This window comes from Camelina sativa, chromosome 4 (genome assembly GCF_030686135.1).
Source record: "Camelina sativa cultivar CO46 ecotype springtype chromosome 4, ASM3068613v1".
Taxonomy (NCBI): Eukaryota; Viridiplantae; Streptophyta; class Magnoliopsida; order Brassicales; family Brassicaceae; genus Camelina; species Camelina sativa.
The window spans coordinates 33028880-33044309 of record NC_141883.1 but is presented as its reverse complement, the minus strand read 5'-3'; the positions used below and the strand labels follow the sequence as shown (position 1 = coordinate 33044309).

Genomic DNA, 15430 nt, shown 5'->3' with positions numbered 1-15430 from the left:
GCGTGATGGCGGCCGGCCATAAAAACAAAAAAAATAAACACACTGACTCCGTATATTCCATTTGACCGTGTGAACTAATCAATACGAATGCACGCACATCAGTAAAAAAAAAAACACTTACTTATATTTCGTCATATGGGCCTCATAACTAGAAGCCCAATAACAGCTGTTTAAAGAAACCCATTAGAACCGAAAAGGGCCGAGGAAACAACCTCTCTCTCGCTCTGAGATGTCCATATCAATTTCAATCTCCATGAATGAAGAAGCGCATGTGGAGAATCTCACTGATTACCCAAATCTCTGACCTGCTGTGCCTATCTCGCGGCTCTTCTTCAACCTTGAAGACTCTTGACCCCATTCTCCTTTACCCTCTTCAGGTCCCCTGTACACCCTCCCTTCCATCAATCCTCTGATTTTACTTCCGGCTTGAAACACCAGTTGTTGCGCTACTCCCACGATTCCGATAAGGTTGCTACTGTTTTGGACTCGACCAAAATCCAAGGCGCCGCATTTGTTGAGCTCCTCCGCCAGTTACGTCCGTGGCCCGTTTTGTCTCAAGTGGTAAGCTTTTGACTCCCTCTCTGTCTTAGAATTCAAGAACAAACCCCCGCCGCTCTCTTGTTTTAATCCTTTTTTTTTTTTTTTGGTGCTGTGTGGTGGTGCCTTGCAGGTCTTCGACTGGAGAAGAAACAAGGCACTACGCGATGGGATTCCTATGACTGCTGATGAATACGCCAAGGGTATTACTATTTCTGGTAGGTTGAAGAATGTGGATATGGCCCATTCCTTGTTTGACGAGTCTGCAAAGACAACCTCAGTCTACAATGCTTTGATGGGTGCTTACATGTGGAATGGTTTGGCTGATCAATGCAAGCAGCTCTTCCTTGAATTTGAAGCTCAAGAAGAGCACTCTACCCCATCAGTCTCAACTTATAACATCCTCATTTCAGTCTATGGCCGTTTGATTATGGTTGATCGAATGGAGGCAGTTTTCCTCCAGCTTCAACAACTCAAAATCCTTCCGGATTCCAGCACCTACAACAACTTGATTGCTGGGTATATCTATGCTTGGAGTTGGGATAAGATGGAAGCAACTTTTCAGATCATGAAGAATGGCGGCCTCGTTAAGCCTACCCTTGCCACTCACTTGCTGATGCTCAGAGGGTATGCAAACTCGGGTAACCTGGTTCGGATGGAGGAGATGTATCAAGCTGTGAAGCGTCACGTTGACAGGAATGAGATTAAGTTGCTCGAGTCCATGATATGTGCATACTACAGGAGTTCAGACAAGGATAGGATCAGAAAAATCAAGACTTTATGTAAGCTTATTCCCAAGAAAAGTTACAAGCCTTGGTTGTATGTGCTCTTGATACAGCTCTATGGACAAGATGATAATCTACACGCCATGGAGAACTTCATAGACCAGGCTATTACGAAAGGGCTACAGATAGAGACAGATGGGATTATGAGATCGATTGTGGCAAATTACTTCAGGTGCAATGCGGTAGATAAGCTTGCCAAATTCGTGCAGCGTGCTCACTCTGCTGGATGGAAAATGAGCAGGTCGATGTTCCATGGCTTAAAGCTCATGTATGGATCACAAAAGCGTTTTAAAGAAATGGAAAATGCGCTCTCTGAAATGGAACGTTTTAACATAAGCCGGTCCAAGAAGACTCTCTGCATTCTGCATAGAGTATACGCAACGCATGGACATGCACATAAGGTCAATCAAGTCGCAGGAATGATGTTAAAGCATGGACATGATTTCCCACGAGGGCCAGCTATAAGTGTCCCTGCATCAGGAACGATGCAGCAATTTTCAGGACCTCATTATTGACTTCACGTACCTTGCATATTAGCTAGGGCAGTATAACGATGGAGTATAGTGAAGCGATAAGAATCTCAGCAGGAATTATGGGAAAATAGGATACAGAATTGAAATGTTGGAAACGCGCAGCATTATGTAGGAAGGATTGTCTGCATACTCTCTCTCACATCCAGAGGGATTTCGATTAGCAAGGAATTATTTAACCATGGTTGAAAGAAGAAGTTAATATATGTCTTCATTGGCAGATAGAATCTCCATGTTTATTTGGTTGTACAGTGTAAGTTGCTCTTTTGTCATTGTCTCTCTCTGTTGATAGGCATCAAACAGCTTCCTTGCTTGCTTGATTCTTTCATTAATACAACAAACAAATAGTCTTTGTGAGAATCCTTGCTTGTCAAGTTGGGCGGAGCATCATTCTCCAGTTATCGCATTACGGGAATTGGATTTTACTATCATTCATTCATTCGTCTCTTACAAAGCAAGAAGCCTGTGTGGATCTCAACGAAGAATTGGGCTTTTCACTAATGTAGTACGTTATAGTGGGCTTTATCGGTGGTTTGGGTTTCAATTTTTTTCTGTTTTGTTATTAATTATTAAAAAAAAGGAAAAAAGAAAAAGAAATGGTCTAATTGAATAATCAAATTCCCCGGGGGACAAAAAGCCATTGCTTAAACCCTAAAACCAGCAGCCTCCTCCTCCTCCTCCTCCTCCTCCTTCCTCTCTCTGCGCTGCTTGAAGGGCTCTCTTACTGGCTGTGTCGTATAGAAGAGAAATGGAGGAAGAGCTTCGTGTTCGGCTCAATGAGCATCAAGTGTCAAAGGTTTTCCCTGTGAAACCAAAATCAACGGCAAAACCTGTTTCCGAATCGGAGACTCCAGAATCCAGATACTGGTCCTCCTTCAAACCTCACTCCGTTCCTAATCTCGTCTCCTCCGTCTCCGCCTTGGCTTTCTCTCCTGTCCACCCTCACTCCTTGGCCGTCGCTCACTCCGCCTCCGTCTCCCTCTTTTCCTCCCTCTCTCTTTCCTCCTCCCGCCGCTTCTCCTTCCGTGATGTTGTCTCCTCCGTCTGTTTCCGTTCCGACGGGGCTCTCTTCGCCGCCTGCGATCTCTCCTGCACTGTCCAGGTCTTCGACATCAAGGAACGCATGGCTCTCCGTACCCTCCGCTCCCACACCGCACCCGTCCGGTTCGTCAAGTATCCCTTTCAGGACAAGCTTCACTTGCTCTCCGGAGGCGACGATGGAGTCGTCAAGTACTGGGATGTCGCCGGATCAACCGTCGTCTCGGATCTCCTTGGCCACAAGGACTATGTCCGCTGCGGTGATTGCTCCCCCGTCAGCGATTCTATGTTCATTACTGGCTCTTACGATCACACCGTCAAGGTTTGGGACGCCAGAGTCGACAAGTCCAAATGCATCGCCGAGATCAACCATGGACTCCCTGTGGAGGACGTCGTGTACCTGCCTTCCGGTGGAATGATCGCTACCGCTGGTGGTAACAGCGTCAAGGTTTGGGACTTGATCGGAGGCGGCAAGATGGTTTGCTCCATGGAGAGTCACAACAAGACCGTCACCTCTCTCTGCGTCGGGAGGATGGATTCTGCTGAGACCCGACTTGTGAGCGTTGCCTTGGACGGATACATGAAGGTGTTTGATTACGGGAGAGCTAAGGTGACTTACTCTATGAGGTTTCCGGCTCCTCTCATGTCTCTCTGCCTTTCCCCTGATGGTTCCACTCGCATGATCGGAGCGTCTAACGGCATGGTCTTTGCCGGCAAGAAGAAGAAGAAACTCAGCAGAGATGCGGGGGAGAAGAAGAGTTTGAGTCTTTGGAGTGTGAGGGGCCAAGTGGATGAGACTAGAAGAAGGGCGCTGAGGCCGACGTATTTCAGGTACTTCCAGAGAGGGCAGAGCGAGAAGCCATCCCAAGAGGATTACTTGGTCAAGGAGAAGAAAGGATTGAAGCTTACAAGACACGATAAGCTGTTGAAGAAGTTCAGGCACAAGGAGGCTCTGGTCTCCGTGTTGGAGGAGAAGAAACCGGCTAATGTGGTCGCAGTGATGGAGGAATTAGTGGCAAGGAGGAAGTTGATGAAGTGCGTGTCGAATATGGAGGGAAGCGAGTTGGGAATGCTGCTAGGCTTCTTACAAAGGTACTGCACTATGCAGAGGTATTCAGGATTCTTGATGGGACTGACGAAGAAAGTTTTGGAGACAAGAGCTGAGGACATCAAGGGTAAAAACGAATTTAAAGGGCTTCTCAGGAACTTGAAGAGGGAGGTTAACCAGGAGATTAGGATACAACAGTCTCTTCTAGAGATTCAGGGTGTTATTGCTCCTCTGATGAGAATTGCTGGGAGGAGTTGATGAATCAATGCAAGTTTTGTTTGTTTCCTTTTTAATGCTTTCAGTTTTTCTTTTGGTATGCTTATGATATTTCATGGTAATCTAAACTTCGAAATGATGGATTTATATAACAAAGAGCAGTTTTGTTGGGTTCCTTAACTGTATCAACTACGAACAAACTTTAAAAATACATTAATTATGTCCACGAACATATAGATTGATAAGAGCTTTACCCGTCAGTGTCCCTTAGACCGTTCGCCCCTAAGCACTCTCCGTCGTGCAGCAGACCTAATCGTCTCGATTAGAGGAGCGTCCTCGTCTAGCTTATCATCTTCTCTGTCTGACCCGCCACTGATAGACTCATCCTCATCACTTTCGCTTTGCTCATCAAACAGTCTCTTTCGCTCTGTTTCCTGACGTTTTCTTGGCCGTCCCCTGCGTCTTACAGCTGCTGCTTCCTTGTCGTCTGTGGAAAATTGCAACACGGACGGATCATCATAAGCCGAGACTAAGTTTGCAGACATATAACATCATACTCATCTACCTGCATCGATTAAACCAATCAGATCTTGGAGACTGCACATTACATACCTTGTAAATCCTCGTTTTTCAAGCATTTCTCCTCCAAGGTCTCCAATAAGGTAAAGCAAGGACGCCATCCGCTGGGATCTTCGTCTGTATTAACATGCACTATACGCCCTTGAACGTCCCTCTTACTGTTCAGCAAGAAAACAAGAGCACATATAATGTTATTTATTAGTAGAGAGCTTCCTACTTCTTCAGAAAGTCGTGAGTCTTACATGTCAACGATGTCAGGCACTGAGAGTTTTGTTGCAAATGGAAGGATAGCAACTTCCAGAAACAACAGTTGCTTTGGAGCGTCCCTAAATGCAAACGCAACACCTTCCTTTACCACACTCAAAATCTCCAATCTGTATTTGTTGCGAGCAGCACCGATATACATTCCTGAAAGCCCACCTGCAAGCTCCCGGCACACTTCAAGACATTTCTCTGCTCTGGATTCTTCACCGCCACTAGAAAGTTCAGTTGCATACCGTTGATAGGCCTGCCCAATTACATAGTGTCAGCAATTTGCTAAGACTACAAAACTTCGAATCTTCTGAAAATAATAGTTGACCATTATATCATCTTTGTCAAAAGCTTACCCTTTTCAAGGATTCCAGATAGATACTAGAAATGTCATCTTCTTTTTTCCTTAAGCATGTTATAAAATTCTTTATGACGCCTGTTACACAAGGTCCATGCATACCAAGATGCGATATTATCTCTGGTCCTAGATAGCCCTGCAACAGAAAATAATCCATTAAAAAAGTTTTGATGATATGTGAACATCAATCAATACATCGCAGGTGTCAGTACATAACTAAGATATTACAGCAGCAATGTAAATGCACTTGGTGAGTACCTTCGGCACTACATCACTAATAACCAACTTGCAGGCAGCAAGGGCTGCAACATCTATATTTGTCTCTTCAGCGTAGTCCTTATTTTCATCCTCCTCATCTGTCTCATCTGTGTCAAAGCCAGGCAAAAATTAATATGTAATTCGGAAAATCAAGAAATGACTGGGTTTTGTAGAAAAGCAAAACAATCAAAGAGTCACCTGAGGTGTTAAAAATTTCTGCACAGAGTTTCCAAAATTTCTCAAGCAAAACACTATCAGGACAGTATCCTAATCTTTCAAGTTTACTTGAGTCAAAATTTGACTTTCTAAACATACACCATTCTTCTCCAAGTATAGCACAGATCTGCAGGATTGAAGGCTTCATTTTTCAGGTGAAAAGTGACTCATTCCTTGATAAGACAAGCACATATATGGAATGAAATGTGTAAATAAACTGGAATGTCAAAGAGTCTTACCCTGAGAGATAATTGGATACCAAATTTCCTAGATTCCTCAATTCCATTCAGGAAGTACGAAAGCTCCTCAAACAGGGTATCGCGCTTTGATATAAGGGATGATACGGAAGCTTCGGAGACAGCTTCACAATTTATGATGGAGTGCAGAGACCACGTCACATACATTTTCATATTCAGAAGCAGGAAACAAATAACCTAAGAAACCATGACCAACTATTCCATTAAGATGTGAGATACACAGAAAAAAGATAGTAAGAGCTCTAAAACCAATTTTTAAGCACCTCTTCGTCCAAATTTCTGAAATTACGGAGCGCGAAAGCAATATCATCGTAAATGTTCTCAACAAGCACAGGCTTTAACAATTGTAGCTCATACAACCTTTTCAGGTTTACAAGGAGGGAGTATTCATCATTTCCATCCTGCACAGGAAACAGATGTAAAAATTGCATCTATAAAGATGAGTATAAAGATAGATGGCAAAGGAAGCAATGTGTACCTTTACTTCTTTAATTGCAGAAATAAGTTTCTCTAAAAGCTCATCTTCAAGATCTTTAAGCTTCCCACGGGAAAAATCTTGAAGCTCCCCTTTACTTTCTGACGCACAAAATGTTATAGCTTTGACGCAAGATCTTAGTGTTTCCTTCTCCCCGTGTTTGAAGAAAGCATCCTTTATGAGTCGGACTGCAGCCTTAAAACTCTGAAACGGGACAAAAATGTAATTTTCACTGAGAAGGGTGAATAACAAGGAAGAAAACATCCTTTTAGAAACAAAATGCTTTTGGCACCTGCTCCTGCCTTTTAAGAGAATAGAGCTCAAGTTTCATAAACATAATAATCTCGACCAAAGATGACACTTTGGCTTTGTCAGCCATGAATTTACGTAGAAGCTGTGGGTAATTCTTCATCATGGCCACCGTTATGTCTTTCCTATTGTTTTCAAACATTTCCTGTTATTCAAAGCATTGAAACATCAAAGTCATTGTCTTCATAATTGAAAGGGAAAGAGTGTACAAAGAAGCACAAATGAAATACAGTGCCCTATAAGATCCTTTGACTGTATTTTGTCCATTCTAGTTTAGTTCAAGAGACAAAAAACTAAAATATATGTACTCATGCTTCTGCAACGTCATATCATCAGAACAAGGAGATTTCTCAGAAAGAAGAAAGACATAATCTTACTCGCTGAGCTTTACTGTGATACTGCTTTCGATTATCCGTTGAAGGAATTATCTTCTCCCCGACAGCCTTTCTGATCGACGCAAACAGAAGTCTGATCAAGTTTGTTGAGTCCTCATCAGTAGTAGACCCAGTCCGAGGATTCTGATCCAAAAGCATAGAGATGATACACTTCCAGTCCTGTAAGAAAGCAGCATCATGAAGATGATATAAAAACTGTAGAAGGTACACGTCAAAACTATAAAATTAACGTGCAATAGTGAAAAGTAATTTCTCTTAAACTCTACCTGCATGGCCTTCATGTACTCCCAAACATCATCAATTACATAAACACTTAGAATCGGATCTGTGGAGAACTCCCGTAATATTTGTAACATTCTGAAGATATGGATCTCAGAGGACGAATCTTCATGACCTGTAAAATGATGTAATAACTCTGAACCTAGTTCTAAGAGTAAAAAAACTCTAGTGCCAAGGACTATCTCAGGGAAAAACCTGTAAGACTCGATGGAGAACTGTTAAACTTCTGTGCTATCAAGTGGTCATACACTAACTCTCCTATCGCACGTCTGATTTCTTGAGGTTGATCAATAAGCAAATCGTACAAAGGGCCCAGGTCATCATCAGGTATCAGCTGGTGTCTGTACAACAACAAAAAGCTCAGGTTTTAACTCATGGCAGTTCAACAAATTTGTGGTGAAGCTTTGGTAAGGAAAATTATCTTGAGGGGGAATACCTTAGCAGTTGCTTTACAAGCCCAATAGCACAAACAGCTGCAGACATATCAACATCATCAGCCATCTCGATCATTCGACTGGAAAATCTCTCAGTGAATAGACCAAGGGTGGGGACGTTTTCATCTATCTCATAGAGTTTTCGCAATGCCAAGAGAGAAGCTTTCCTCACTCCAGGATGCTTTGGATAATTCAATAAACACAGAGAAGATCAATGACTATTACGAACAGATATTTAATAATTCTTGAAGAGGGGGCAAAGGAGCTTACTTTGTCATTAAGCGTCCATCCAAGATATTTTAAGTACAAATCTTGTAAGAAGAGAGACGGATAAGACAAAATCCAAATGCCCAGAGACTGAATGCATGACATCCGAATATCGTTATCAATATCTCGATATCGGTGTACAAACAACCTTCAATATAAGATGTAATAATGATTTGAGTCAGCAAAACTCAAATTAAAGAAGTATCCATTTCTTTTCTACTCTTTTTGTTTTGCGGGGGTATAATACTTAGCTGATAGCATAATCGCTATTCAAATCTTACCCAGTAAAAATCTTTCGCATCATGTCCTCCAGTGTAGTTATCTGTTCATGAGTAACAGACAACCGTTTGTTGAGGGAATCTACACGAGGACCGTCAGCTCTTTTCTTGCTTTCAGCATTCAATTGTCTTTGGGTGGTTTCTCGCTGTGAACCGAGTGTGTTTGCTACAGAAATGAAAGATGTGACTAGTTGGAGGCCCATTAGCGTGGCAGTTTGGCGGTAAATTCTAGGAGGAGTACTGCGAATAAATAAATAAACGACAATTATGAATAAAGAGAATTCTATGAGCCACATTGTAACCACATATATTTGTAATGTTGGAACACGAACCATGACAGAGCGATAACGTAGTCCATGCACTTGTCGAACAAGACTTTATCAAACAATGGTCCATTCTGGCACTCGATAATCAAATTATCCCAGAATGAAACAAGATTTTCTTTGAAATTCTTGAGTTCCTTCTTTCTCGAACTCTGATAATCTTCACACTCCCCCTATAGGCAAACCGCAATCAAAAGAATATTCTTATGAAGCAAAAAGTGTAAATGAAATAGTCAAAAAAAAAAAAAAGGAAGCAATCCTATACCGCTCTAGCGAGATTAACAAGGGCAACGACAACATCATCAACATCAGTCTCATCAAGGAGTTCTTCCTTGATGGAGTACTTAGCACCGCAAGCCTACAAAATCCATGTAAGACGGAGGTAATGATATGGTTAAGCTTAAAACAATCAGCGACGAGAGATGCAACTTAAAATAAGTTGGAGTTACCTCAAAGAGCATTGACAAGAGCTCAGTGGTAGCAAGTCTGGGAGAGTCTTCATATCTTTCAACCCAAATCTTCACGGCTTTAGGGATAAGATCCCCGTTGCCTTTGACAACCTCTGTTGAAAAAATGAGAAAGGAATAAGGAAACGCTGAGAGTAGGATCTAGCCAAAAGAAGAAGTAATCAATGAAATTGAACTAAGGCCCAGATCTCGAACACCAAAATAGAGCAAAACTGGGAGTAGGTAGGTTACCAATGAGATTCTGTTGAGGAGGAAGGGTGCGACTACGCTTGGGCTTGGGGCGGGTTTCCTGGAAATCGTCGTCAGGAGAAGCAGCATCCTGGTCGCTGGCCTCACTGACGCTCCGCTCCTGATTCACTCCGCCGCTGACGTCAGCCTTGCCGGCCTCACCGCCACCGCCACTGTCGTCATCCTGATCCCGATCTCTACTCCTTTTCTACACACGCCCCGCCCATCCATGGAAAAATCAGAAATTCCCAAATCAAAATAAGAGGCAACAAGGAAAAGAGAGACTCACCTGGCCTTGAGGAGGAGAGTCTTCCATGGTGGTGTTCTGTTCTGTTGCAGACAGACGACGAGACGACGACGGAAAAAATTCACTGAGACTAGTCTCTTCCCCTTTTAACATTTCTAATTTCGCCTGCAATTATTTTTAATAATTTTTTTTTATTTTATTTTATCTTGTGAAAGAACTAATTAATATATTCATAAATTGAAGCTCTGAGAAATTTTTGGTAGTTTATTTCCATAAATTTAAATTAGCCACCAAATCTTAGTTTCACGAGACTAGATTTTGCAAGTTTGTACAACGTAGTTAAATTTTGGGCCCATTAAAGGGACTAATAACGATGTATGTACTATCAAGAAACAAATCTGCAATTGTTGGCCATTTTTGGTTCGATGAGCAACGCATAGCCCTCCCGACCAGGCGACTGCTAAGGCAGGGACGTCCAGAAACTGAGCCACAAAAAGTAGCAATGTCAAATCTGAGATCCTTCTCACCACCGGCAAGCTCTTTGCCCTGTCCAGATGTGTTTTCACATCCCAGCATCCTCCCTCGGCTGCTCCGGTTCTCTCCTTAAGTTTTGTCTACCATTGCTGCTTTAATTGAATTGATTGAAAATAAAATTTGGACAAGGCTGGATGATAAACAATAATAGTATGATTTTTTGTTATAACCACCAAGATTTTTATTTGTATCTCAAGATAAGCAAACGATTGTACTTGTCTGTATTTCTGTATACACATTGACGACGAATGTAATGATTCCCATCAACAATCAATTATTATATTAAAAAAAAAAAATGCTTTACACCAAACAGTTTTGAATTAACATGTTCAAACAGGAAAAGTATAATGGTTTGCAACAAGATACAAACGACAATACATAAATATTACATATGTTAAAGCCGCCGTTTTTTAGAAAATTTTCCTTTTAGAAAGAGAACCAAATCATTTTACACTAATAAACAAAAATTTGAACGCAACAGAAAATTGCATTAACAAAACCTGTGGAGGAAGAACACCACTCGGAGGCTGTCTGAGAAATTAGTCCGACTCTACAAATATCTGCAGTGAAATTACCAACGAAAACAATATCCATTCTGGTGAAATCAATATCCTGTTTGTAACTAAAAGAGTGGGAAGCCCAGAATTAAAAAAAAAAAAGTACACTGACCTCCATCTCTGGAACAAGTTCGTAGGTTTTCTTCTCTCTTGTGTCCAACGCTGTGATCCCAGCGATTTTTTGGACTCCCAGTTTGGAGGCAATAAGATTCTGCAAATATACAGATAAGGTTTTACGTTCTTAAAAGGATGAGAGCACTGTGGACGTGGTCAGTTGGTCATACCAATTGGAAATCATTGGAGCCAAATGCCTCGATCTGGGGTAACATCTGCAAGAGTTTCACTGGTGTCAGTTCCCAGTATAATAAAAGCGGTATAGTGGTGAAACAGCTTCAACTAGCCATTGCAAAGGTTTTGGGTGCCATACGCATTGCATATCCAAACGTGATTCCCAATTCTGACACAGTGTATGTGTACGCAAAGTTCTAACTAGATGGTTTTACTAGTCTGCCACCGTGTATGCTTCCTTAATTGTGGTCAGAAGATTCACAATAGGAAAACAGAAAATTCAGATATGTTACCAGAGCCTGGAGACCATTGATACCAACCGGCTTCTCCATTTGTGATTCATCTTGTGACAGTGAGACCTCAAACGGTCCCAGTTGCCTATCAGTTTGGTTTGTGAGATTCAAGTAAGCCTATGAGAAAATAGTATACACTAAGTTTAAATCCAATGTATATTCAATTATATATTTGGGTATAACCAACATTAGAGAGAACAAACACTTGTATTACCAGAAAGGGTCTATTTAAGTGTATAACAGCTGGAACCTCTACAACTCGCATATTAATCTCTTTACGGCTGACTGGCTGAAAGAAAACAAATAGGAGTAGTTACAATGAAGGAAGTTTGTTAAAAGATGAGGTGAGCATCCAATATGAAGCATACAAGGACATGCAGAAATTTTATATTAAGCAAGCTTTTGTCAGATATAAAATGCAAGGTAGTGAGTATAGGACTGCTAAATAAAGATATATTAGTGCAACCTTAGGAAAACCAAATCTAAGACCACCATACAGATACCCTGACTTAGCTTCTCCAGGTTGTCTGTTTACTTAAGACTATTGATTATATATGAATTGGTGTCAGAAAAAAAAAATGGATGCAATATCTCAAAGCCCTAAGGAAACCAAATACATTCAGACTTGGAGCATAGACCGAGCAGAAAACAATCAACACATTCACGTCATGTTTTCACAGAGTAGAAATTATAAACTTACAGCACCAAGGATTTGTTGTGTTTGTAAGCGACCAGGTTCACCCAAATTTGTGCGCCATGTTATTTGAAATTTACCCAGGATGTTACTTCCCTGGAATTTTGTTGGCCCGAAAACATCTGCAGATGGGTTTAACTTATACAGATAGTTGTGGATACCCCCGCCAGAACGGATAATAACTGGCGATTTAGGTATCAGTGCACTGAGATCACAGATACGGAGAGAGGTGGAACAGAAAATTAGGACAATTGGATAGATTAAGTGGCTAATGATGCACATAACGATTCAGGGAAAATCTGACAGACCTGGCTGAAGGATCTTCTGTTGAATGGCAATCTTCATTTTGTAATCTTACAGCAGTCCATTGCTTGGCAGGTTCAAAATCAACTTGGTCCATAAAGAGGTTAGCTTTTGTATGGTTCTCAATGCAAGCCTCTAAAAATGTGGTCTCCTGGTGTAAAAGATACAAGAATTTCCCAAAATGGACAACGCATGAGATCGTACTTGGATTTTACAACAACCAATAAAATAAAAGAAATGCAGGTTCAGGAAAATAATGACGGGAACTGTGAATATCTACCAACTCTTCTGTTATAAAAAAAAGCTTTACCATTTTTTCAAGATATTGTGGCTTATGATTATAAGGACCAGAAGCAACGTGAACAAAAGATATGTAATATCAATGACACAGCCATATGCATCACATTGTGTACAAACCTCCCATATATGATTCATGTAAAGCACCATATTAAAGAAGAAGAAGAAGTCACAGAAAGAACATTGTCGAACATACCTTTACAACTCGAACCTGCATATGAGAAATATGCAACAGTTAGAAAATCGGGTGAAGGAATCGAGAAAGAAAAGGATAATAGTGTGTGTGACAAGTAGTAAAATCACCTTGGTCCTCACTGAAAGTGGGTTAGCGACGACAAACTTGAAAAACTGGGGAAGATATTTACGCTCACCATCAGCATCGTTGTACAATGCAGAGCAGACCAACCTAAAAAGAGGAATTGGGGTTACGATGGGCATGGAGAAACAGAAAATGACAAAGAAAGTGAGAGAGAGAGAGAGAGTGAACACACGTATGAGCTCCAAGCTCTTTCACATCATGTTCCACAATGAAATCATAGCGTCCGGCGGTCCTTATGGATTCAACAGGAGACTTGGATGTATCAAGAAGTAGAATCCTCTGCCTCTCTGTCTGAATTTCTGCCTACAAATACATATATATATATATAATAAGAGATACATGAATGAATGAATGAATGAATTTGGTCCAAGAAGAAGAAGAAGCAGTAAAATAATAATGAAGAGCAAAAGCGAAAGATGCCTACTACTACTACTACTAGGCACTTATAATGGTTTAACTTAAGTACAGATCGCACAATACACATTAGAAAACAAAAGAAAAATGCAGGTGAGGAGGAACCTTAATGGTAACATCCCGAACTTCGGAAGTGGAACTATTGTTGACGCTGATATAGCTACAGAATGTTTCTCCGAGATAGATCGCTCTGCAACAACAACAACAACAACAAAAATCCGAATCAGACGACGACGACACATAGAGGTAAATCAATCGAATACAACAGGAGAAGAAATGTGTGTGATAGAGAGAGAGAGAGAGAGAGAGAGAGAGAGAGAGAACCCGAAGGACTGAGGAAGGAGCAGAAGACCAGAGAGACCGATGGGATCGGTAGGATGGTTAAGGAGGAATCTGTTGCGGTAACTGAGATCCGAGTCGAGGGAGTCGGCAGAAGACACGTGACGGCGGAACAAGGAGGCGGATGAGGGATCGTCGGAGAAATCCTCTCCGGCCAGAAGATCGAAAGGGTCAATACGGAGGGGTGGATCCACGTGGAAAGAAGGTTTGCACAGTCGCATCACCCTGAAGGCCAGCGAGTGCGGTCCCTGCGTCTGCGTCTGCGTCGCGCTCATTTTTTTTTTTTTTTTTGTCTTCCTTCCTATTTTAACCCTTTCCCTTGTAGTATTAATAAATCTGTTAATGGGCCGCTCTCTCTTTATTTGGCCTCTCTATATTGGCCCATGAGACTCGTCGACCCAACAAACTAGCGTTAATTATCTCGTGGTGATTGATTTAGTTTATTTGTTACAATGGGATTAAAAAGTAACAAGCATATTATTTGTTGGTCATAATTTTTTAAAAAAGAAAGTAGCATACCATACCACTATCAAAGAGATATTACTTTGCTTTATTGGTCAAAAAAAATCCTCTATATATTAATAGAGAAGCACGCTCTTAAAAAATCTAATGTATCGTCGGCAGAGAGCTCTGTGCACTTTTTAGCAAAATACCCTTAAATTTTCTACTTAATTACATTAACATGTCATTCTATTTTTAAAAAATAATAACTAACTGAATAATAATTAGACATGTCATCATTTCTCATACAAATTTAAATATCATATATTAAAACTAATTAAATAATTACATACTATTTTAAGGCAAAAATTCACTAAAATTAACTTACAAATATACAAGTCAATTTATATTGATTTCTTAAAATCAATATAAGTAAAATACTCTAAAAACTATAAAAACATATCAATTAATATAAGTTAATAAAAATAAAGAATATATAACTTATTAAACATATAACTTATTAACAAAATCATATTAAAACAAAATGTTATTTTTATGTTAGTATTATTACCATAACAATTTAAATAATAAGCTTTCGATAGTCATTATAATTGATTATAAAAAGAAGTATATTATCTCTGAATTATCTCCAACTCATTAAAAGAAACTTAATTTCCAATAAATATAGATTTATATATATTCATAAATAAATATAAAAATGACAAAAAATTAGGGGATATCATGATGTGTGATTATTTATATATATCTAAGTATGTAAACTAATTAATTTAAACATTTAGTGTGATTATTCATTAAAAAATGGAAATATTGATAACTGAATAAGAATATATGTTCTAATTGTACATTCATCTATGTACTATTAAAAAGGAATGAGACAATAACCCTTATCATTATAAATAAACTTAGTATCCAAAAAAAATCATAATATATTTAAAATGAGTGATTATTAGATTATGCAAAATTGTTATAGTTACTCGATTAGCCATAAATATAAATTTGATTTTTAAAGCACACAAAAATATATATTGCCATAAAATGTAACATTTTATAAATATTTTATTTACCACGTTCAAATATTTCACGGGTGAAATGTATTCTTACATGAATACGTTGATTTTGAAATTTCATTAATTTTTTCATAATGGTTTTTTGGT

General features: G+C 39.9%; 3 protein-coding genes and 1 pseudogene across 7 annotated transcripts; 2 read left to right on the top strand and 2 right to left on the bottom strand.

The window, feature by feature from the left end:
• Nucleotides 1-201: 201 nt before the first annotated feature.
• Nucleotides 202-2212, top strand: LOC104783389 (pentatricopeptide repeat-containing protein At2g48000 pseudogene; annotated as a pseudogene). Its single transcript, XR_015597413.1, has 2 exons — nt 202-561; nt 671-2212. The product of XR_015597413.1 is annotated as a pentatricopeptide repeat-containing protein At2g48000 pseudogene (transcript).
• A 214-nt stretch (nt 2213-2426) lies between these two features.
• Nucleotides 2427-4329, top strand: LOC104783387 (protein SLOW WALKER 1). Its single transcript, XM_010508545.3, has one exon. The coding sequence runs from the start codon at nt 2601-2603 to the stop codon at nt 4194-4196; it is 1596 nt and encodes a 531-aa protein (XP_010506847.1). The 5' UTR covers nt 2427-2600; the 3' UTR covers nt 4197-4329.
• On the bottom strand, nt 4274-10562 carry LOC109124659 (sister-chromatid cohesion protein 3). The gene is made up of 21 exons (XM_010508546.3): nt 9819-10562; nt 9533-9737; nt 9284-9396; nt 9100-9192; nt 8844-9007; nt 8515-8751; nt 8237-8381; nt 7969-8147; nt 7728-7873; nt 7520-7647; nt 7236-7412; nt 6842-7003; nt 6553-6753; nt 6338-6475; nt 6057-6251; nt 5800-5944; nt 5602-5708; nt 5342-5479; nt 4976-5241; nt 4767-4891; nt 4274-4641 (listed from the first exon to the last, which is right to left on the bottom strand). The coding sequence occupies exons 1-21, from the start codon at nt 9927-9929 to the stop codon at nt 4412-4414; spliced, it is 3405 nt and encodes a 1134-aa protein (XP_010506848.2). The 5' UTR covers nt 9930-10562; the 3' UTR covers nt 4274-4411.
• Nucleotides 10563-10609: 47 nt separating this feature from the next.
• Nucleotides 10610-14281, bottom strand: LOC104783386 (uncharacterized). 4 transcript variants are annotated; one of them, XR_015597411.1, is made up of 12 exons: nt 13800-14111; nt 13581-13665; nt 13234-13364; nt 13046-13148; nt 12939-12953; nt 12451-12596; nt 12149-12347; nt 11663-11737; nt 11295-11565; nt 11152-11196; nt 10980-11078; nt 10610-10870 (listed from the first exon to the last, which is right to left on the bottom strand). XR_015597411.1 is itself a non-coding variant. In XM_087511308.1 (12 exons), exons 1-12 carry the CDS (start codon nt 14087-14089, stop codon nt 10850-10852), a joined length of 1326 nt encoding a protein of 441 aa, XP_087367434.1. In that variant the 5' UTR covers nt 14090-14111; the 3' UTR covers nt 10610-10849. The 4 variants fall into 4 exon arrangements, 2 of the variants coding, with proteins under 2 accessions (XP_087367434.1, XP_087367433.1); XM_087511308.1 differs by having other exon boundaries at nt 11449-11565; XR_015597412.1 differs by lacking the exon at nt 12939-12953 and having other exon boundaries at nt 13031-13148; nt 13800-14281.
• Nucleotides 14282-15430: the final 1149 nt, after the last annotated feature.